Consider the following 24,187-nt stretch of genomic DNA (forward strand, 5'->3'; position numbering starts at 1 on the left):
TTTGTACTATCATAAAGAAATCATAATATATCTTACCATTCTTATGCAGAGGATATTTATCTGTATCAATCTATAAAATGCACATTATATGCATAGATTTTTTTGTCAGTGTACTATTTCATGTAGAAGAGTGTGAGCTCTCTACTCTGGAGGAGTACTCTGTTTTGACGGTCTCTCTGTAGCTCTGCAGAAACCAGAAATATTTGTTGTTGTTCCAAAAATGCGTTCATTTTTATCCCCCCCCCTCCACACACACACACACACACACACACACACACACACACTTCAAAACATATTGAAAGTTTGAAAATTCTCATCTCAAACTGGGAAAATGGTCCACGCATTCATTTCAAACAGGTTAGACTACTTTACTCAGTGGTTATCACCTTTGCCACTGTTGTCAAATACCATGGCCTTGAACACATCAGGTGGTTAGGCCTTTTCTCTGTTATCTGTATTACACACTCACCGCGGTACCCAGGACATGCATGGATGGGAACTGCCCCAGTATGACCCTGAAGTTGATAAGCTGTGTAACAACAGCTGAGCCAAATCAGTGGAGCATAAAAAGCTACGACAGGCAGAAGCACAAGGAGATCTAGGAAGTCAACGTTAACGGGACACCAGCTCTGTCTTCATTAAAATAGTAGCAATAACAACAATGATAACAGTGAAATAATTGCAAAAGTTCCACTGTTATCTTTATAAACCTAAAAAAAATTAAGCAGAAAACTCTGTTATATTAAACCAACCAAATATTTAAAAAAAAACTTAATTAACATAAATAATTAATAACAAAATACAACATCGGCCCAAGTCATTCTATTACAAAATAATTTCATTTTGCCTGCTCTGTGGCCTCATATGTGTTAGTATGGAGTGCACAAATTCAAACTGTGACACTAGTACAGTAAAATGACCAAATATGACACATCAATTTGTAATAAACATATAATCTTTTTAGATAAGGAATCATGTCTCATCAAGTCTCATGAGCTGAATGAGTGTTAATCCTGGTCTCCTGTTTTTTTTTTGAATTTATGAGACCGAACAGTGCAGAGGGATAGACAGGAAAGTGGGGAGAGAGTGAATGACCTCGGGCTACAGCAGTCCCCGATCTGTCTTCTTTAATGCAGACCTGCTAGTGAAGAGAGAGTGAAGTATGTGCGTGAGGAAACAATAAGGTTCAAATACCTGGTGATATCAAAAATATGCAATCAACAATGATCCCATTCTTTTAACAAAAACAGGAAATAAGATGATGGAAAATACAACATCAATAAGCATTTACATAAAAAAGAAATGTAAATGCATATTCACATTTTTGATGATCATAAAAGGCTCTCACTGAACATGTTGTTTTTGAAACTTTGTGAACGAGGTGAGAAACACCACATCTCTCTCTGCTATACAAATACAGTTTTTATTATTAACATAATTATTAGTATAAACAGAAAGGTTTCCATTCTGGTTCAGTCAAGCAACTCCAGAGAGCTTCTTCACAGACCATATATATATATATATATCTACATCTATCTATGTATCTATCTATTCATTCATATAGAGTTTATATGATTTACTAAATTTATCCAGCTTCTCAACACATTTGATCTCAGTTTACAAACACCAAATCCAGATTGTGTTTGGTGCACTCGGTGATATTATGATGAATGACACTCGTCCAGAGAGTGAAGGGTAACATTCACTGGACTTTCTGGCAAGCCCACTGCATAAATCACACTTGGACACTTACCATCGATGAGATTTGTTATCGCTCAGCCTTCTCAGAGTGAGCTAATGAACACTCGCACCAATCACACCTCAAATGTTAATCAGCCTTCATGAAGATTCATTATCAGAGGTAATTAAAATTTTGGGTCAATGTTTCGTCTTTTGTTTGCCGGCTCATTAATCAAAGGTGAACGTAAATGTAAATGTTGGCAAGACAAAAGTAAAATAAAGTTATGCAACAATAGACTAATAAATCACATACATTGTGAAATGTAATTTAAAAGCAGGTACAGTTAATCCAGTGGAAATGTAAATATAACAGTGACAGAAAACATAAACCCATAAAAAGAAGGTACAGTTACTAAATATTTCCCCTGAAACCACCAGTACAACTAAAGGTTTATACCAATACAACAACTGATACTTCAATATTCTTCAGTTATTTGATTTTCTTCATTTTACTGCATTTTTGTGAAAAGACAGAAGGAGCAACACGATGCATCACCTGGTTGAACAGGTGACCCATGCTGTGCAGGCTTTAGTCCTTAGTGCTGCACTGCAGGTTCGAGGTTGCTCCAGGTGCTTTTCTATGTGCCATTCCCCCTCACATACAACCCATCTGCCTTTCTACTCTATACTGTGTAAAAAAAAACTGATAAAAAAAGAAAATAATAAAATGTATCAATCATTTAAAAGAATAACACAGTAAGCAGAAAAAACTATGATGACCACTGAAACTCAAACACTGACTCCTTGTTGACCACCAAACTCAAAGTTTTCTACATTAGTATTGAACATACTTTTCAGATAATAAAGAGCCCCACAGTTCAGTATTGACAAACATAAACAAACACAAACTTTTTGTGAGACTAAATAGAGTATGGCATTAGTTTAGGCAGGAAACAAAGTCGAGCTCAGCCCATAATCCCAGCCGTTCAGCTAATACTCTTCCAAGCAACCAACTAGTGAATCTCAAACAGAGCCATGCATCTGCAAGCCTCTTCACAACCCATCATTCTCCTTTGTATGTGTTAGACTTGATCATTTTCATGCGCCTGCTCTCTTCAGGACACTGCTGCTGCTGTGGTCCTAACTGGAAAGCTCATACAGCAACAATCTCACATCAGCCACCATGTACAGCAGCATAAAAAGATGTTTTGCCTCCTGTTTCAGAAATGGATGCGATGTTTCACAGACTGCAGAGCTCTGTTTATTTCTCCTCGCATCTCCCTCTGGAAAACAGAGAGAGGATCTGTACTAAACAGACAGATCTACCTGGAGTGCCCCTGCAGCATCTGCCACTTAAAGTTACTGCCAACTTTTGTGTTACTTCCCCCCCAAAGGAAAAGGTCGGCAGCCTAATTGTGTTTACCCAACCTTTATGCGGCCTCGCTTCCCAATAAAGACGGCATCGCTGGCACCCATCAAGAGACTGGCAGAACTTCATTTGCCAAGAAAAAGAGGGATGAGCCAGAGGATAGCTCTATTCACAGAGCACTACAGTAGAAGATAAGAAAAAGCCATTTTATTTTCATTTCCCATATCCCACAGACTTTCTCAACCTACATTCACATTCAAGCATGGACTGACCTTTATGGAGAATATGGTGAAAGAAAGGGGAGTAGAAAAGAATTGCACATCTGAACCTAAAGTGACTCCCACAGAAAAGACCTTTAGTAGGACACCCAGTGGTTTGTGACCTACAGCTTCATAATGGAGCCCACGCTGGAAACCTTCAGTCTTCTTTGTTACACATTCTCCTAAGAAGTTCAGTCTGAAGTGCAATCACATGCCTCAGGCACAGAGAACTTTAATGGAGACTTTGGAGAAGTTGGAAATGTCACATACTGTTAAGGTCTGCTGTGGTCAAAGCTCAGAAGGAGCCTTGTATTGAAATGAATTGAATCCGTGACAGAGTGATGGGGATAAAACAGATTCACGTGATCATTAAAATCCTGTGATTGAACTGACATTTTCATTGTTGATATTTAAAGAGAAGAAAAATGTCTGGTAACAAATAGCAGGAATGTTACTGTGCCGTTTTGAACTAATCTTTAAAGCATGAACCATTTCTGGTAGGTGCTTTTGGCAAAGTTTTCATAGCTGTTCCAACTCTTGAAAGACATGTTCCTCTTTTGTGTGTCCAAACTGAAGGAACTTAGGGACTACTAAAGTTTGCAGGACCCCGTTTAGACTCTAAGGTAGATATGTGTTGTACAGCACAAGGAGCTTTGGTAAAAGTAAATGAACAGATCAAATATATATAATAAACCTTATGTTGATTGGTCTGGATCCGACATGGACAACTGGCATATTTTTTAAAGCCATGTATGACTGACGGACAAATCCAGGGGTTATTAAACCAATATGTTACACAGGCATTACAATTACATTTTGAACATTTAATTCCTTTTTGAAGGAGAGCAGCTCGGACTTAATGGAGGAAAGACATTCACCAAGGATAGCTTGAAACTCCGTTTTAAGTGTAGCAGCAAAGTCCTCGCGGAGAGCCGAAAGCAGCACCGCTTTGAGAGCGCTGACATCGCTATTGGTGGCGGCCTGGGCCGCAGTCCCCGATTCAGGACGGGTAAAAGGGTAGTCAGGAGAAGCAGGCTGCAGGTGAGGCCAGACCGAGCTTCCTCCTTTAGTCAGCTTTGGTGGCATTTTAGTGAGCAAAATCAAAAAATGTACTATTTTAAAATGAGATAGATATCGCTTGGGGTCGAGTCAGAGAATAATAATAATTTAAAAAAGGCCGACCCTGCAAGAGCTCACCAAAAGCGCTACTCGCACCAAACCGCCATTAGTCGGAAGTCCCTCCCATTTTGAACATTTAAGGGATATACCATAACTGTGACTCCTAAACCTACAAGCCTGTCGCAGGGTTAACAGAGAGACAAACAACATTCACACTGACATTAACCTAACCTCACTATCTGCATGTCGTTGGACTGTGGGAGGAAGCTGGAGTACCCGGAGAGAACCCATGTAGACACATGCAAACTCCACACAGAAGCAGATGGTTGATTTAAACCCAGGACCTTCTTGCTGTGAGGCAACAGTGCTAACCATCGCGCTTCCATGCTGCACCACATACACTGTGTGTGAAAAACCACCTGTTGTGGTTGTCAGGTTTTCCTCTTCTCCAATGCTAAAGTTCAAAGATTTTCAACAAGAACAGATGCAAACTATTTGCAAGAGAGACTGGGTTTGTTTATTATAGCTGGACTCACAGAAGTTTAGGGTCCAGTGTATAATGCTGATAAACTCTTTACAGTGTTGATAACATAAGTCCCACTCCTTTCTGAATTTGATTGGCTTGCGGGAGAAATTGTTCCAAAAGTTTTCAACTGACAAATCTTTGAGTAGAGAAAATGGACACAGGCCCTTACAATCACACCACTAATAATATTACTGCATTGACATAACTTTATACCATTTTAATAAATGCATGAGGTGTCATAAAGACTCAAATAATACAGTTACTTATTAAGAAGTGGACAGGTTATATTTCAAAATGTGGATTTTCTGTTTTTAATATTCTCCTCAATTATTTCATGGGAACAGTGGGTATATTATAACTGTACTATAACATATCTGAGTCACTGTGAGAGCCTTTGATGCAAGGTTTAGAAACACTTTTACTAAAAGAGTCTTGAAGTTCATTAAAACTGTAACTACCATAAAATTCATCAAAATCAGTGTAAGGAGATGCACTGAGATCGTATTTGCCCACACATACAGAAGCACTATCCTTGAATTAAAACCATGAATTTATTGACTTTTTGCAAACTCTTGAATATTTGTTAAGACCGCAAAGTGGATTTGGGATTGTGGAGAAAGCCATGTTCATCTTTACACCCATAAATGAGGCGTACTCAGCTGCTCACACACACAGGCGGTGAGAAGGTGCCAAGAGCCAGCATCCATCCATCTGCTGAGTTCAGCCCTTTGCAGTACAGCCAAATTATAGAGCTACAGATAACATTCTCCACACACTGACGAATCCAATTATATGCATTTGCTAATGTAAATCTAATGCAATGAACTTGCAAGTCCTATTTTTTCCAAATGGTAGAAATATTAATCCATTTAAAACGTGCTGCAGCTGAGGAGGCACATCCTTGAACCCTGTTTGATTTGAATGCAGAAGAACATGCTCTATGCTTGTTTTAATGTAAACACTATCTATAGAAATAAGAGATATTTCATTTTTTTCATTTCAGTGTATTGTCAGAGGCTGATTATAAGAAAGTGTGAGGTGGTGGTTTTCCAGGGATCTGACTGCACCAGGGTTTTTGTTGTTTTGGTTTGTTTTTTTGCAGGGCAACATGACAGTAACAGAAACTGATCATGTAATCTGTGGATGCTGTTGTCAAGCTGGAGAAAGGAGAGTTCTGGACTTTGGGGGAGAATTTTACAGAAGCTTGACAGACAAGGCTTCAAATATGTCAAATATGTAATGTGATTTCCAAGTCCGACGAAATGGTTGTAAGTAACAAAAACTTACAGTTGATTAAGACACCTGGCATGGCCTCTATAGTGCAAGATCACACACACGTGCAATACTGAAAGGAGGTTTATACGCAAACAGCTGTGCACGTATGGTGTTCCCAGCTGTGCACTGTCTGCAAAATCAAAACAAAACAAAAAACACTCATCCATTACTCATATATCCAAATCTCAGTATTTTCACGATATCATGTCTGCTTAAAAATATAAATTTTCTAAATCTGAAAATTAAAATACTTGTCCTAATTAGGATGTTCAGAAAAAAAGGCTTACCGTCAAAACATGCATCTAATTAGAATAAAGGGAATAAAGAAAGCATTGAAATTACAGACCTTTAAAATTAAATGTTTTTTCTAAAGTAAATTACAGTTACAGAACACAAATGGAAAAAAAACTGACTCCTGAAAGAAAACAAAAGCAGAGCTGAAGACTGAAACTAATAAAGGTCAGAGTGTGAGAAAAAGGCAGTTCTCTTGTTAAATGAGGAGCGATTCGGTGTAATCGGGATGACCGGGAGTGATAAAGAAAGAACAAATAAGAGCCGTAGAGTGACAACAAAATCAAAGGTAAGGGAAGTGAGATAGAGGGAGAAGAAGAAAAAGCAAAGAAAGACTGCTGATCCAACTAGTATTAAATGGAAACAGACTCCTCCACTACGGAGTCTGCACAGTTACATCCTTAACAACCAAAACTTGTGATGGTGCACATCTGTTTTATGTTAAATACAGATGAAACTCCACAAACTTACAAGTGTGATTTCTGTGTAATTATTTCAGTGAAGACTAAATCATATGACTTTATAGACGTTTTTGATTAGCGCTTCAATTTATTAATATAAATGCTAATGATGAGGAAACCAAAAAGAAGAAAAGGAGGATTAGAAGTGGAAGCATTTCGTAAATGTTGGATTTATTGTCTGACTGACACTGTAAATAACTAGCTGTGTTTTCAAGCAAGTTCAGCCCCTGATCTTAAAACATCAGTCTGACAGCAGTATATAAATTACTGCAGATGTTATTTGTGAGTTCCACTGGAGAAAAGTGACGGCATCCAAAAGCTGGTTGGTGTATTTCTACCCTGCTCCTTATTAAGAGACCCTTCAACAATCGACATTGTGACTACACACAGGTACACTTGTTGCAGTGTGGGATGGTGCAGTTTGGAAGTGTAAAGTAAAGAGAATAGAAATCTTCACTAACACTAAGTATGCAACCTGTAAGGCAATTCAGTTTAGTCAATTATTTATGCCCTCCTCTGCTCAACACCCAGGTCTAACATGCACACATTCTCTTCCCTGTTAAAATGAATGCTCAGCGTCTTTATCGATCTCTGCAGCCTATCTGTTTCCGTTAAAAGGCCCAAAGCCTTCAGGAGAAATTTATGTCTCCATTACCGCTGCGTCACCAAGCCGTCAAAGGCCAGAAGATTAATTGAGCAAAATAAAACATAACACGTGCCACGAGGGTAACAACAGGCGGGAAAATGAATTGTAGCTCATTTCTGGAACCAGTCATGTAGTGTTTTGAATTTACATAAACATTGGCCACATGATGAAACTGACGAAAATGACTTGCAGTGAGACTCTTATGGGCCACAAAAAGAGTTACTTCTGTCTTGAGGTCTGTAACCTCTACGCTCCAGTGCACATTTCATTATAGCCCCACGACCAACACACGGTAGATTAAAAAACAAAAACAAAAAAACTCATCCTAAGAATTTTTACAGCTTTTTCATATACAAGCAGTAATATCTGATTGAACAGTTGCAGATAAATGTTCATATTAGGCACTTAAAGTCTGCAAATCCTGGCATGATACTTGGATCAGGACAGCAGACTTTAGACAGTTTATTTCACAGACAGTTTGAGGAAAATACGGGAAGAAGGGAAAATGCCTAAGGCCACTTAGAAAGCTACCAATAGCCAATTACTGTTAGTATGATTAATCAAGGTGAGATTACTCCCATTAACCCCTGTACTGGAGCAGACTACAGGAGCAGCCTGAGGGTCACTGCCCTCATTATTGGCTTTCAGTGGATCTATGTGGTGTGCCTCATGTAATTCATTACCTTTTACTGCAGAAGAATGAACAACAGAGGAGACAGCAGGGAAGAGAGATAAAAGATATGAGAATGAAGTACAGCGAGAGACACACAAAGATGAGGAAGAAATGTAAACAACCAAATAAATCGTAAGCACAATTTTACTTGGAGGTGTTGGCATTGAATTGCAGTTCAATAGCTGATAGTACAGATTAAAACATGGTTTAATTAAACCCACGGTGTAGCAGGACCCCTGCTAAAGGACGACTGGTTATATATTGTATTTCTCATCTTAAAGTGGTAGAAAAATCTAATTAAAGCTCGATCCAAACAGAGAAGTTTTCTTATATCGGCTAGTGCAACATAGGCAACTCTAACTTCCATCGAAACCTTCAATTTAAGTTCAGTTTATACAGTTTATAAGGTACTGCAAAATGAAAATTTTGCAGATTGTCACAAAAAATTATTTTGTTTTTTTAGTCTGTAACATGGAAAAAGTTGGAGAAGCACCAATGTAATAATTCCCCAAAGAAAACATTCAACGTCATTGTAGATGCAGGGGAAAGCTGAGAGATCTGTCTACCCACCTGCTTATTTGTGTTGCAGAAATTAAAATCATCTTCAAAGAAATGTCACATAAGGTGTTCTTTTTCAGTATGTCAAGGACTGCATCACCAAGCCTGTACTTAAAAGTCAAGGGGAAATGTTAATTCATGCAGTATTGTGAGTTTGGCTAGTAAAAACGCCTGAACTCTGACTATTTTGTGTAAATAAATAAATAAAGAAGGTTTTGTGAATGGGGTGCAAATCTTTTGAAGTCCTATACATCCATATTCACTCTTCATCCTTTCTGTCTGCAGGCCTGATGGGACTTTGAAGTGCAGCTCGGAGGATAAAAGTACAGCGCTGTGAAATGATGAATAGTGGGAAACAGACCTATGTCTTTTTGATTACATTTAGCTGACAAATGATTTTCTCCATATATATCTAAATAGGGCTATACGCTGTGATTGCTTGGTAGATAAAAATGAATAAGATCGCCTCAAGTAAATCAGTGTCAGTGTAATGTAGTCAAAGAAATTTATTCTGATTGGCAGACACATTAAAATTCTGGACACTCAATAACACAAATGCTCCTCCACAGTGTGTGTGTGTGTGTGTGTGTGTGTGTGTGTGTGTGTGTGTGTGTGTGTGTGTGCGCACATGCAATTTTGTGCATATTTTAAGTCAAGCAATTGTGCAGAAAATACAGTGATGTGGTGCTGACACTTCTCAGAGCTGCATCGTGGATGAGAAAGAGCTGTAATGAAGTGAATCACTGAAGGAGCTAAGCTGACTCACACGCAATTAAAGCTACATGGAACATAAGGAGCGTGAGTTAGGATGAAGGAAAAGGAACAAAAAACAAAACAAAACACGAGGCTCCAAATGATGAAGGGAGCAGGCAGAGGCAGGAATCAAATTAAGAGTTGAAGCAGGAGGCCTGAGGGTGCTTGCTGCTGCTTTTCCACGAGCAGCAAAACTTCAAACAGCAGCTTTCTTGTTTCAGAGCTAAGAGAAGAAAAGTTATCAGCCTGACTCAACAGTACAGTAGCAATATAGTGTTCATCACGAACAGCATGGATGTAGATACAGTAAGTTTAAGGCTTTAAAGTTTTACTACTATTAATGGTCGTACTGATACAGCGTATTCTATGTTATATATTTCTGTTAACCAATAAATAAAGTCATAATCCTACTGCAACCTGCCACTTTATAATCAATAGCAACATGAGGTGAGGTGTCTCGAGAAAAGTGTCAGCGTTCCCAAAGATTACGTAAAAAGAAAAATGAAAACAGCCAACAAACAATAAAACCAATGTGCCAACTACAGATGGAAGCAGCCCCTCTGACATGATGCATTCTGTTGTCCTTAGGAGACGGATGTGACAATTTTAGAAATGAAGATGGAGTGCTAACTTATTAACACTTGGTTAATAAGCGGCATCCAAAGACCGTATAACTGGATCACACAGACACTAATACCTGCTAATAAGTGCCAAGTAGCAGACTAAAATAACACAAACCAAAATTGGAACACTGATGTGTAGCTTACAGCCCAAAAAAGAAGTCAGCAAATTATCAGGTAATTAAAAAACACTCTAAAAGGCACCGACAGCCCAAAGACAGTTGAAAGGTTCAGTTCAGTTGTGTGTATGTGTATTTTGGAATGAATGTGAGGCCATGTGGTTGATTATGTGTGTGTATATGTTTGTTGCATACACTTATCTTTAATGTGTAGCTTTTATTACTTGTATACTTTTATACCTGTTATTAATCTCTGGCTCGCTTCCACAGCGTGTCTTTTCTCCCATCTTCTGTCTCTCTCCCCAACCAGTCGTGGCAGATGGCCCCGCCCCTCACTGAGCCTGGTTCTGCTGGAGGTTTCTTCCTGTTAAAAGGGCGTTTTTCTTCCCCACTGTTGCCAAAGTGCTTGCTCATAGAGGCTCATATGATTGTTGGGTTTTCTCTGTATCTATTATTGTAGGGTCTACCTTACAATATAAAGCGCCTTGAGGCGACTGTTGTTGTGATTTGGCGCTGTTTAAATTAAATTGAATTGAATTGAAATTGAATTATTCAAACTGTGAAGCACTAATTCTATGAAAGAAGCCATCTATGTCCACTGTGAGCGACCATCTTTGAACAGAGGCGGTGGTTTACGACACCAACTGTCTGCCATCTATAATCCAGTTTTGAGATCCCTCCCCAGACGCCTTAACGCCCACTCACATCCTGGGCCATCTGACCTCAGGAAATCGCATGATAAGGTGGGGCCAGGTTTCACAATGAGCTCACCCGAAACTCTGGCTGATTGGGACCCACACCCAGTTTCACACCTTGGCTCAGGCGATTAGAGGATCATCAGGGGGTCCTTTTGTCCCTCTGTGGGGGGAAACTCCCACTAGGTTTAAATCTGGGACTCTCCACCATTTGACCTTAGATCTGAAGAAGCTTCTCGGATGAGAGGTGAAACGTCTTCAAGCAACTTAAAGAAGTCCAGACGCTTTTCTTTGCAAGCTCCTTTGACTATTTGAATGAAGTTATTATTATTATTTTACTATTATTATTCAGGAAGTGGAGCCACTGTGATTGGCTACAGCAACCTGTAATGGTGTACCTGTCAATCACAATGGCCACGCCCAAAGCTTTAAGGCTCAAAAGAATAAAAATGGCCACAAAGAGGGAAATTTCACATGGAGATAAAACCATTTAGGCTCTAAAGATGCCATTTTTATGGCTGAAGTTGTTCTTGGTAACACTGAAGGGTTTGACTTGAAGAACTACAGTTTTTGGTACTACAACACTGGCTTCTTTTTTAAGCATGAAGAGATTACTGCTTGCTCTCATTCAAAGTCAGCATTGAAAACTCAGGTGGAGGTCATCGTGAAAATACATTTCTGTCTCGCAAAGGCACTGACAGCCTCAAGGAAAAGATTCTGGCCAGGGATCAAAAGTAATGCCCTTCTTGATGCATGAGACAAATTGAGTCATTTTCACTTTGATAATCCTCTATAATTCACCCCCCAACCTCTGTGCTTCAATGTGAGGAGGATCACATTAGAGTAGATCAGACTGCTGGAAGGAGGATGATTAGGCATATGGAACGAAACGGAGAACATGTGCATGCGTGTGCACACGTGTGGGTGTTGATTAGCTGTCTGTAACGCTGTGTCTCTGTGCCACCTTCATTGCCATTCAAGGCCATGCCTGGCGAGGGAAAGTGATTTTTCGCTCGTCTCAGCCTTCCCAGCCGGTGAGTGAACGCCCTTAGAGTTTGTTTACATCCTGCACGTTGGCCTTGAATCTATCAAGCACCCAGCAGCTGCTTGTTAGAGAAGTGCTGGCTCTTCTCATACTACCTGCCTGGAGCAGGACATCTGACAGTCAGCAGTTCTTCATCAGCAGACATCTTATTTAAATTTCAGTAATTTAGCAAGGCAATCTGAGAAACTTGGAATTATAACTAATCATTGCAATGAATGAGAAAGAAAAAAGAAAATGATTGAGGACATTTATCTTTTTTTGTTTTGTTTTTTTTTTGTTTTTGAGGACATTTATCAAATGTATCTAATTGGCAAATTCAAACGCTGATCCTGAATCAGTTCAAGCCTGCTGTATTACTAAGGCATGGATATTATTGAAGGCTCTACCTGCATGGGCACAGGAAGTCAAGCTAAAGTCAAGTACAGCAGAGGTTTATGTTAAACATTCAACTTCAACAACAAAACCACAGACATGTGTAAGCAGTGTATGACCAGATAAATAACAGAAAAGAAATGTCATGTGGACGGATGCTTTGCTGTGAGTGGTTGTTGTGTTGTTAGCACTATCTGACAGAACACTTACACAACAATCTGAGGCAGGAGAAAAGCCTCAAAAACATTCCTACAAACCATTCCCTTTTGGTGGGTACCTGCAGAAATCTTTCAAAGGCTCGGATGTTTTTGGATATTATTTTTACTAACTAATCAGCAGCAAATGGGCTTGTTGAAACATTCAACAAGCCCATTGGTCCATAACGGACCCATTTAGCAGATGCAGAGCATTATCAGAAAGTAAAGCAGGCAGATTAGAGCACCAGCAGATTTAGCCAGTCTCAAAAACAAGATTTTGATTAAATTATGATGCCACTTTGCTGAAAACTGCAACCATTTTCTTTTATTGCAAAAGCTAGATGGAAAAACAAAGGGGAACTGAATAAAAAACATAAAACCACTAATGCTGTTAAAAATATATTTTTAATATATGATAGGAATACAGTGACTTGCAAAAGTATTCGGCCCCCTTGAACTTTTCCACATTTTGTCACATTACAGCCACGAACATGAATCAATTTTATTGGAATTCCACGTGAAAGACCAACACAAAGTGGTGCACACGAGAGAAGTGGAACGAAAATCATACATGATTCCAAACATTTTTCACAAATAAATAACTGAAAAGTGCAAGCCACTGTATTCGATGCAATAAAAGTTTGTAATAAGAATTTGACCATCCCAACTGATAAATGAAATTGACCTGGACATCCCATTTGGAATAAGCCTATTATATGATATTGCATATGATCTTTACATACACCACAGAGACAACCATAGCACAGAAACAATTACAGCGCTCATGGCAGACTTTCACTTCCAGGGTAACCCTGCAGGGGCCAACACAAATATTAACCTAATCTAAAATGTCTCAAGAAAAATCATTGTGACATGCATATTATTCATCACAGATGATTTTCTAAAGTCATTATAAATCCAAGATTGTGCCCTGGCGCCAAGGGGAGAAAAAAAAGATGATTAATGGATCTGATTTAAGGCAAAAATCTCCATTTACAAGCCAGACAGGCCACATGTCTAAATGTCCGGAGTTGGATTCTTCACCATGACTTTAACATGACTGGTAGACTTACATTAAAAAGCACTTCTGATAATGTGTTATGGAACGTGCCAACTGTAACATTTTGCATTTTAATAATAAACGATTATTTGGTCACGTGTAACAAAATGCCAGAGGCATATATTGCTGAGAAAGAGGAACAGCTTTTGCACTATTGAGAAACAGATTATGTTTCAGAACCCAGCATCCTTTTAACTGCTCTTTCAAACTCACTCATATCTAGAAAGAAGGAACAGCAGTGCATAGCAACTTACAGTTGTTAACTTGTGGTAGTTTAAAAGTAATTTTTAGTTAAGGTCTACAAAATCACCAGGTACAAATTTTTTGCCCAACAGTTCTAACATGTAAACAACACTTTACAGTCCAGGCTGCGGTTTGTTTTCTGATCAACATGCAGCCTAAAAAAAAAAAGCAAAGTCCTCTCACGCTTCAGTTCATTTGAGGAGTCCTCATGACCTGGAGGTGAATACCTGTTCGTTAGACTGACTGCTCCTCACACCTCTCTGCTGTGCACTGCTTCCTCCTGACATTTGCTCTCCAAACCATGCTACACCTCAGAGAAACCAACACTAAAGTCTCTCCATCAAAAATAACTTTCAGGGAAGATTAGCTGACATTTTTGCGGGATGTAATATTTTATCACAGGGTTAAAGCACCCAGAGGCACTCTGACACATATTGGTTTAAAATAAACAAAAAAAGACCCAAATCAGGGTCTGCTATATTTAGCATTACCACATAAAACTAGTTTTTATGTGTATTGTCTCTTTGTCTTTAAAAGTAGAAAAAAGATCGACAAATAAAACTTATAAAGATCTATTCTATTGAAATAACACTGATTACATTAACACTTGTATTCACATTAGGCACTACAAGTCGGTTCTGTGGAGTTACATTGTATACAAATATGACTTTAAGACACGGTCAGTTAGCATCAACCAAATAACAAGAACAACACTGGAGATACTTCGGTTTCTTGACTGGACTAAATGACTTTGTCTCTAAGCTTAAAGGAAACAGCCCATAATAAATCAACGTGATAAGGAAAAAAACATTATCTTATTACCTTTAAGAAAAAATAAAGAAATCATCATAAATGAAAGAAAGAAACAAATTACATGCCAGAAGGCTAAACAATAACAGCCAAACTTTGTTGGTGTATTTTTTTTCTTATTTAAAGTGGGTGTGCAGCACATGGGGTAATTATAGGGTAAATAGCTCTAAAATAAGAAAACCCCTGGTGTCCTGTCAAAGAGGTACAGGAAACCTGGTCACTCATTTCTCCTGGCTGCCAGTTTTACTTCTGAGAAAGGCTATTGGTATAGTTTTTATTTTTTGACAGTGGTCCTTTGATTTTTGTAAAAATGTAAAAATACATTCTAGAGTGTCACAGTGAAGAAAAAACAACTTAAAATCCCTGATCATCTTCCTCATGTTCAGTTTATTTAACTTTATGCGTGAAAAATGTGCAAAAATGAGGAAAACTAAAACAACTTTGTCCCCACAAGTGATAGTTGGTCCCCACAAGTACAGTGGAATGCCAGTTTTTGGTCCTCAAAGCTGTTTAAACACACACACACACACACACACACACACACACACACACACACACACACACACGGGACTGTCTATTATGGTTGGTGTGATTGTTGACCAAGTGTAAAATGTTGGAACCTGAATATAATGTTTGTTGCTGCTGTTCACAAACAGCTTATTCAGCAGTACCAAAGCGTTAGACAAACTAAACTGTTATTGATTTTTTTATTTTTTAATGCTGTCAGGTCTGGGACCATGAAAGTGTCTGCCAAGTTTTCCCGAACAAGAACTGCTTACATGGCTTGAAAAACTGCAAACATTATCATAAGCTTCCTTGGATTTAGTACCAGTGCAGGGTGTTATTTTGTTGCACGTAGGCTAAGAAAATAAAGTTTTACTCGCCATTTGGGCGTATGCTCTAGAGGCCAACTGATGAACCCTTCACAGGTCTGCTTTTTTTTACCCTTGTGGTTTGCAACTTACAGAAACCAAACTTTACAATTTTATACGCTAATGCAACAGTACCTTTAAATAAAATGCACACAAAAACACTAATTCATGTATTTTGTACATGTTCCAAAATCTCTTGCTCTAAAGCTTTATCCAATTCATATCAACATGTACACCAAGTTACAATTATGAACTGAATTGAAAGGAAACCAGAACACCTGAAGAAAACCCCAAAAGTAAAAAGACCTTCTTGCTGTTAGGAAAGAGTGTAACTCCGTGCCACTGACATACAAGACTGATAGAGAATCTATGGTCTATTGAATGAAATTTATTAAATTATTTTTTTTATTTTTGATTAACAGAATATAAATTTCAAAACATATGGGTATAGTTAATATTGAGAAATGGTGCAAATAAGTAAGTTTTATTGTACCTTTATGATCCTTGAAAAGGTACACACTATTACCTTGAAGTTCACTAATTAAAAACTGATAAATCTCAAGTGCACAAAGAGGAAACACACTGCGTTTGACCAGATCTGACCTCTGACTCATTATCTTCACAACTTATATGATCTCCATTTCTACTATTCTCACTGGTGAGTCACCATCCTACTCAGGGATTAATTAGCACAATGCAAGGTACACTGACCTGCAATTAAAGTGCAGAGGAGCTTTGATCTTATATAACAAGTATTCCATACATCTTCAGTAATTTTCAGTTGAAGGAATTAAGTGCTTGCACATGAAAAATGAAAATTTAAAATAATGTTGATCTCAATCAAGCAGGCATTGAAAAACGATTTTTCGAATGTTCATTGTTTTGTTTACTATTCGTTTGTCTTGTTAATCAGGCTGCTGCTGCTGACTTAAAAAAACAACTTTAATGTTTGCAGTTGTTAAAATACAAGCTCATAATTATCCAATGGGATAATTAGATACATTAACAAACTGTTCAGGAGCAGATACGGGTGAGTAGGAAAGTGAGTGTGTGACAGCGAGTGAATCATTATCCCATCACCCCAGCTGGTGAGGATGTGACACTTTGCTTGATATCGCTGGAATGAAAAAATCTCTCTTCCAAGTCAAGAACAGAGCTACTCTCAGGGTTCAAAAGGACTGAACCACAACAAAATATAAGGTTCATTTGAGTGCAGGGTGTGCTTGTGTCACACTCCTGCTGAACGAATCCCGCTCTGCTCTGATGGACGAGCACAGAAAACAAATGCTGGCAAAGAAGGAAAGTGTACTCCGTAAAATGCTTTGAAAACTGAATTTTTTTAAGTGTTGCACAAAATGCCTACAGCGAAAATATTATCAGTATTGTGCACGTTGTTTCCTTGTCACGATTATTGAATATATTGCTTCCATCAAAGCAAATTATTAAGATGTGCCAAATCAATGTAAAGTTCAAGATTTGAAGGATGTTAATTCTAATAATTATAAGCATAATTATAAAAAGTTATATAAAGCATGTCTGGGAAAGGTTCTGGGAAACATATAGTAAGCATATACTATACAGCCAGAGACTGCTTTACTTGGTTGTAAAGGCAGAACAAATTTCTTGACTCCTCAGGTCCAGTCCATGGGACTACATACTATATTCTAAAGATTTTAAAGATTTCTATTCAGTTGCAGACATCACTGTTATACCTGAACTTACACTCACCAGCCCCTTTGTTATGTACCTCTCTTCAACGGCTCTTAACTCTCTGCAAATGTCTAAGGAGCCAATCACAGGATAGCAACTCAGTTCATTTAGGCATGTAGACATGGTCAGTGCAAGTATGTAAAACGGAACATCAGAATGGTAAGAAAGGTAAGCATAACATCCTTGTTGTTGACAGACAGGCTGGTCTGATTATTTCAGAAGCTCCTGATCTGTTGGCATTTTCCTGCACAACCATGTGCAGAGTTTATAGTGAATGAGGTAAAGGAATTATCCAGACAGTGGCAGTTCTCTGGGTGAAAATGATTTGAGATGATAGGAAGGCAACAGCAACTCAAATAACCATTTATTACAACCACGGTATGTCTCTGAACACACAACATGTTGAACCCTCAAGCAGATGGGCTTGAACGGTCTCTGGTCTGATGGGTCTCGAGCTATTCTGCAACATTAAGAGGATAGCCTCAGAATTGAGTATGAACAACATGAATGCATGGCTCCATCCTGTCTATTATTAGCGGTTCATCCTGTTGATGGTCTACTGGTGTGGGGGGTATTTTCTTGGCACTTTAGGCCCCTTGGTACCATGTGAGCATCGTTTAAATGGTGAAACCTAACTATCCCTTTGTGACCACAGTGTACCAATCTGATCACTGCTTCTAGCAAACTAGCGGACCATGTCACAAAGCTCGAATCACCCCCTACTGGTTTCTTCTGCATGAGCTCCATGTACTTAGATAACCTCTACAGATTTCCATTCAACAGAGCTTTGGGGAATCTGCCTCATGGATATAAAACTGACAAATCTGCAGCTGTGAGTCTATATCATTGAAATTATTCTTAACTGTTATATATTCAACGGTTTTAAAAGCTACTGAAAATTTAAAATGTTTTACGTCATGATGAGAATTATGAATGTCATTATTGAAGCCCAACTTTGCACATACAGTATACCGTTTCCTAATGTAGTGGAGTATTATATTTACTTTGTTGTTTCCTGAACTATACTTGTGCCAGTTTCTCTAAGTTACCATTATGGGGAAAATAAAAATTACATATTAGCTGACTGACTTACTATATCATTTATTTGTTTTATTATTACTTATTTTTTTAGTCTTTGCTCTCCTCTCTTGACTTCCCTATCATTCTAGTTTTTGTAGACCTTAACCATCTTCCCTCAGTCTGGTTCTGCCAGACTGGGTTGTGCTGCATAATATTTTAAGGTCTTTACCTTGGCACCATAATGAAATGGTTAGCAATGTCATTTTATACCATGGGTTTGTACCTCTTGGTCCGCTGTGTAGAGTTTGCATGTTCTCACGTGTCTGAAAACATATTAGGTTGATTCTAAATTAGCTGTTGGTGTGAACAGCTGTCAGCGTCTTTGTATTACACATGTTCAGGCTGTACCCTGCTCGTCGCCCAGCTAGGACTGACTCCAACATCCTGCAATTCTAGTTAGGTAAAAAATATGGATGGAATTCGACTAAAAAGCTTATTATGGCTAAAAACTTTGCATTCTCTGACAATTTGCACATTACGCCCGATGCAAATCACAGCTAGCATTAATTTGGAACTAAAGATTACAGTTTATATCTGACACCAACTCTCCTTAGCATTTGTTTTGTCTCCAACAACTTCTATTGAAATATGGTTGGGCTGAAACAACAGATGTTATTTTCTTCAACAGCCTATTTTTACTGCAGTAAAAACCAACAAACACTCATAATGTGCTCTTGGTTCATCTCTACCACATCTTTCACATTTCACATAGTCATTATGTTTCTTTCCTGTTAATGGCACTGAATTGTGCATCTTCAGCGAGTAAAACTATAATGCATTAAGCATCATTGTCAGCAAGAAGGAAAAAAAACATTTCTACTGTCTCCCTGTCTCTCTCTCTCTCTCTTTCTTTTTTTTTTAAATGAATGTGATATATTTTTTTATCCTGTTGTTTACGACCACAAAGGAATTGCATTTGTCTAAGCATGTAAGAGCTGTTGATTTGAAGTGCTGATTCTGAATCTTAATGAGTGGGACATAATGAGCCAGCAGCATGAGTTGTCTCAGCTGATGGTTTATTCAGCGTCTGCTGAACTGATGGGAAGGCTTTTGAGCCGATAGTGTTATTTTTCTCCATGCATACTTGCATTGCTAAGATCATTTTCATTTTTCAATTGTCCCACCAAACACAAAACACTGCATGTTACTGTCTGCAGAGTGGATGCAAGATTTATTGAGATATTTCATAAAAATCACTTTTAACACCCTGGTACTAGGATGCAAGGTAAAAAATTCAACATCTACTCCAATATTCTAATAATTAGGAAAAAAACACTTATGTATTCAAAGAGGAACACTGAAGCAAATTCTTTGAATAAGGCTCAGTTATACACTATTAACAATAAAATAAACTAGGCACAAAATTGTAATGTCTCAAGCAAGTAATCATCTGTGAGGTGAGTGAAGAAATAATTATGATAAAAGATGGTCTGCAGTGCATTTTCCCTCTGAATGTGCTCCACACATTTGATGAGGTGTTTGATTTCTGCGTCTGGGCATTCGTCTTGACTTGAAATGTGGGTTTATTAGTGCAGGAGTAACAAACCGTAAACCACAACCAGTTTTACTTGAGTGGTTGAAAAAAAAAAAAAGAAACACACTGTTTCAAGCCAACCGCTCTTCTTTTCAAGCCAAGGTCACTGCATCGGCCAAATGTGGCTGGCAGTACATTTGCCGTCCTGCACTCATACCTCTAAAGACTTGTGTCCTCACGGTGTAAACCACAAGCTCATTCCCCTGAGAAAAAGCCTGGGTCAAGCTGATGATTACATCAGGGGGGCAGGCTTGCCAAGTGTTACTATCAGTGCCAAATGCTCTGCTCTTTCTCTCACACATACCAGATTTGTCTACATGCCCATTCAGGCTCTGTCCTCCATTCTATTGTGTGTCTGTGTGTGTTAAACACTCTAGCTCACTCAAAGCAAAACTATTTTACTCAGACATTTTTTACTACTGTTCTCAGATTCTGAAACCCCTTTATGCTGTGAGTCGGTCACAGTACAACTCAACGGAGATCAGTATATATAATATATATATATATATTTGCAGCCCTGCGACAGACTGGCGACCTGTCCAGGGTGTACCCCGCCTCTCGCCCTATGACAGCTGGGATAGGCTCCAGCGCCCCCCGCGACCCTGAAAAGGATAAGCGGAAGCGAATGGATGGATGGATGGATATATATTTGCACTGCCCTTCAAAAAAGGATTGAAAAAATCTGGAAATGGAGTTAAATTCAGAAGACTGTATTTCACTGCAGAATCCATTAGTGCACAGAAGACACGTCACACTTTAGCTGCTCCAGGATGTCGTCACTTTAACACAAATATTCTTTTTCGGGAACATAAAATCTAAAATATATTCACAGAGTTGATTGCGTAAGAACAAAAATAATTAAAACTCTGCACAGCTTCATTAAAGATGTAGAATATATATGAGCTCTATTTTGCTTTCATAGTACAGTTAATTAGTGTAATTAGGTTAATTTGGCATTGGTGTTTTGTTATTTTTTAATTCTTTAATACTAAAATTAAAATGTACCTTTTCAGTTGGTCATCATTTGCGCCGTAATGATGCAGTAACCAATCATGTAATGTAATGTGAGAGATCTAGAGGAAACCAGACAAACTCGACCACACTTTTTAACCCTCCTGTTATGTTGGTTTCCAGGAACACCAATTATGTTCCTGGGTCAATTTGACCCGTGCATGTTTACTCATCCAAAAGTGTGAGAAACCCTGGCATTGATTATTTTACAATTTTCTTGTATAATTTTGATTTTTTTCATTTCCTTTAGTGATGCAGATGACATGTGACATCTCTTCTGTTCTGGGTCAATCTGACCCGCAACATAACAGGAGGCTGAGAACAGTAGACTGAGGACAGCATTCCTGGACCAACATGCAGCTTTTTTTTGTAAACAGATTTAAAAATCCTGCTCCTTGGTTTTCAGTTAAAACAAAGATGTAGAAGAATGATGCTGCATTTATATTTCAGCTCAGACATATAGCATCTGTCTCATCATCACATCCAGTTCATTTCATGACTCAGAAGTGGTAACAAAACAGATGTGTGACAGAGAATAAAGGTAAAAAAGAATCAAGATTTACCTGCCAGAAGATGGTATCGATTGTGCTGCCCAGAAAGCCTTCTCTTGTTTCAGATGAGAGGAGCTTGGGACCAAGAATCGTCATGAACTCCTCAAAATCAACCTGCCCGTCCCCTGATGGTGAAAGAGAGGACAGATTGTTGATCAATGACGAAGCACTCATGGCATTTGTCATCTAACAAACATCTAAAAATTTTCCCAATAATAAAATCCATCATCGTTAGTTGTTTTCTATCCTATAATGTGATTTATTTTTCTTCTGTGAGCTGCAGATGCACAAAGGAAAGCAGTTATTAGTAAGCAGGAACCTGTGGAGCTGAAAAATCAAGTGCAGTTCCTCTAATGGCCACTTGTGGCAGATATAGTAGAATAGAATAGAATAGAATAATCCTTTAATTGTCCCACAAGGGGAAATTTGGGTGTAACAGCAGCAAGAAGACACATATACAAACTAACAGTACACAAGACACAGAACAGAAACATAAATAATTTTTACATATTTACATCAAGGACAAATACACATATTTACAGCCTGGTAGAAAAAATAAATTTTGATCTATGCAGCAACTTCCTTTTCATTAAAAAGCATGTGGAGGGTGCAGTTTTTACAGTTTAAATACAAAGTTAATTTATGCATTATTAAGAATGTGGCCAGTTTGACTGGCCTCTTGGAAAAAAGTGAATGTATAGACAGTCTTGAGGCCTCTGGGGATTCAAAAGGTTTCTAAAATGTGTGGGAGAAAGTGTTGTTCCACCATAAACAGAATTCTGGATGCTGCGCTGTCTTCGCCCTATATTATTTGAGCCAGCATGCTTCAAATAACACAGTTCAATATGACATTTACTATTGAGATGAGACATAAGAAAAAAAACTGAGTTCTGACTAGATCTATAATGCAGACTGTGGAGCAGATCAAAGTTTGCAGCTACTTCATCACTCAAAACATGGAGTCCTGCCGTGAACATCAATTCCAGCAGCACTGATCTCAGATGCCTGCTGATAGTTGTTACAGCTACTGCCAGAACAAAGCATCAAAACTTTGAAGACGGGAACAATTCAAACAAACAGATCAGAGTTTTATATTGATCCAGCTGAATGCCCTTAAATGTATAGCCTTTTTTGTCTTATATAATGAAACCCCCAGCAGGGTTTCATTATCTTCCCTCTGTAGCGTTTGCCCGGTTTCATAGTTTCAGTGTTTAAATGACCCAAACCTACACTGACAATAGTTGCTGCACATTATAGGTTATGGGAATTGTGAAAAATGAGATGAGTTGGAAACAAAATCACCAAAGCCCATAGAGAATTGCAGTCTCCGGATTTCAAATAAATTTGCTCACAGACACACTCTGAATTCAGTCCTATTGAACAAAGGCATGACATAAAACCTAAATAAAGAGAAAGTTGATTTTGAACAACAAAACACGTTGAATTCTTTGTCATCTTTGGTCTTTCAAAACCTAGTTTGTCTTTCTTTTCTTTTTTGTGTCCTGTGTTTCTCTGTCACTGTTGTAAACTAATTGCTCTTCTCTCTTCTTCCCACCTGCTCCTGCTTTATGTGCAGATGAGTATCGGGCCTTGTCAGTGGAAAGTTACTGATGCAGGACACCTCTATCTGCCCCTACCACTCCCTTCAATAGCGACACCCACTCTGGAGGATGCTTGGCACAGTAACATGTCATTGACTTCTGCCCATACACATTCAGCAGGGCAAATGCAGGGCTACAGGCCAGATGAAGCAACATCAGGATTCGAGGATGTCAAGCTTGGAAGATGGATGGATGACAGTAGAGGTGAAGGTGGACTGGGTGAAAGGGTTCAAGGTAAGACAGGATGAAAAACAATCATGCATACATTTAGAACAGACTAGTATACACACATGTTATGGGAAGTTGTTTAAAGCGCCACTATTGTTTTTATATTAGGTAAGACTAAAGCATCTCAGGAAAAAAGACACCACCACCAATACCAAAGATGAATCATAATACTCCATATGCCATATTGTAACATGCACCTCCCACACAAGGTGCACTCTGCACTGCAGAGGCTGCAGCCCCCCTGGAGGTCCAGAGTGGAAATCAAGTGGGCAGAAAAAAATAAATGAATGAACGAATGATCAGCGAGTTAAATACCTGTTTGCGGCAATCCTAGGATATTTTCTGCTCTAGGGAATATGAAGAAGCTCCTCACAAAGCATGGGGGCATGAAGGAAACCGCTTCAGAATGAATAATTCTAAAGTAGCTCTGAAGTAATGACTAAAATAGCACTCCACTCAGCCACCTGCTTTCCCAGGAGTGACAGTCTGCATTTACTGGAACGAACTGATGGGCTTAAAGAATTAAAAGAAAAGTTTTCCTTTATTTTCTTTTTTTAGAAGGTTATTTTCTTTTTAATGCTGTAAATAGTAAAAGAATGTGATAAAAAAGGAAAAAGGAGAATGTAAGCTGGGGAATAACTTGCATTAAATGGTTGTGTCAGCTGTTAATTAGCTGTTGAAGGCATTTGGGGCCATGTGAGATGCCCTGAGATGCCCGTACGATTGTGTCAATTTTATTTGAGGTCCAAGTAGGACAGACACTGTTAAACACACAAACCATAACACCTACAAACATTAAACCTTATGGAATAATCCAAAATCCTCCCC

General features: G+C 38.5%; 1 protein-coding gene across 4 annotated transcripts in view; it reads right to left on the reverse strand.

Moving 5' to 3' along the window:
• Positions 1 to 24,187, reverse strand: part of caln1 (calneuron 1) — a 77,029-nt gene that overhangs the window by 21,299 nt on the left and 31,543 nt on the right. For all 4 annotated transcript variants that reach the window (XM_080888971.1, XM_080888972.1, XM_080888973.1 and 1 more), the window contains exon 4: positions 21,543 to 21,655. In XM_080888971.1, coding sequence (XP_080745097.1) covers positions 21,543 to 21,655 — 113 coding nt within the window. The remainder of the gene's footprint in view (positions 1 to 21,542; positions 21,656 to 24,187) is intronic.

Source organism: Rhamphochromis sp. 'chilingali' (assembly GCF_963969265.1).
Source record: "Rhamphochromis sp. 'chilingali' genome assembly, chromosome: 8".
Taxonomy (NCBI): domain Eukaryota; kingdom Metazoa; phylum Chordata; class Actinopteri; order Cichliformes; family Cichlidae; genus Rhamphochromis; species Rhamphochromis sp. 'chilingali'.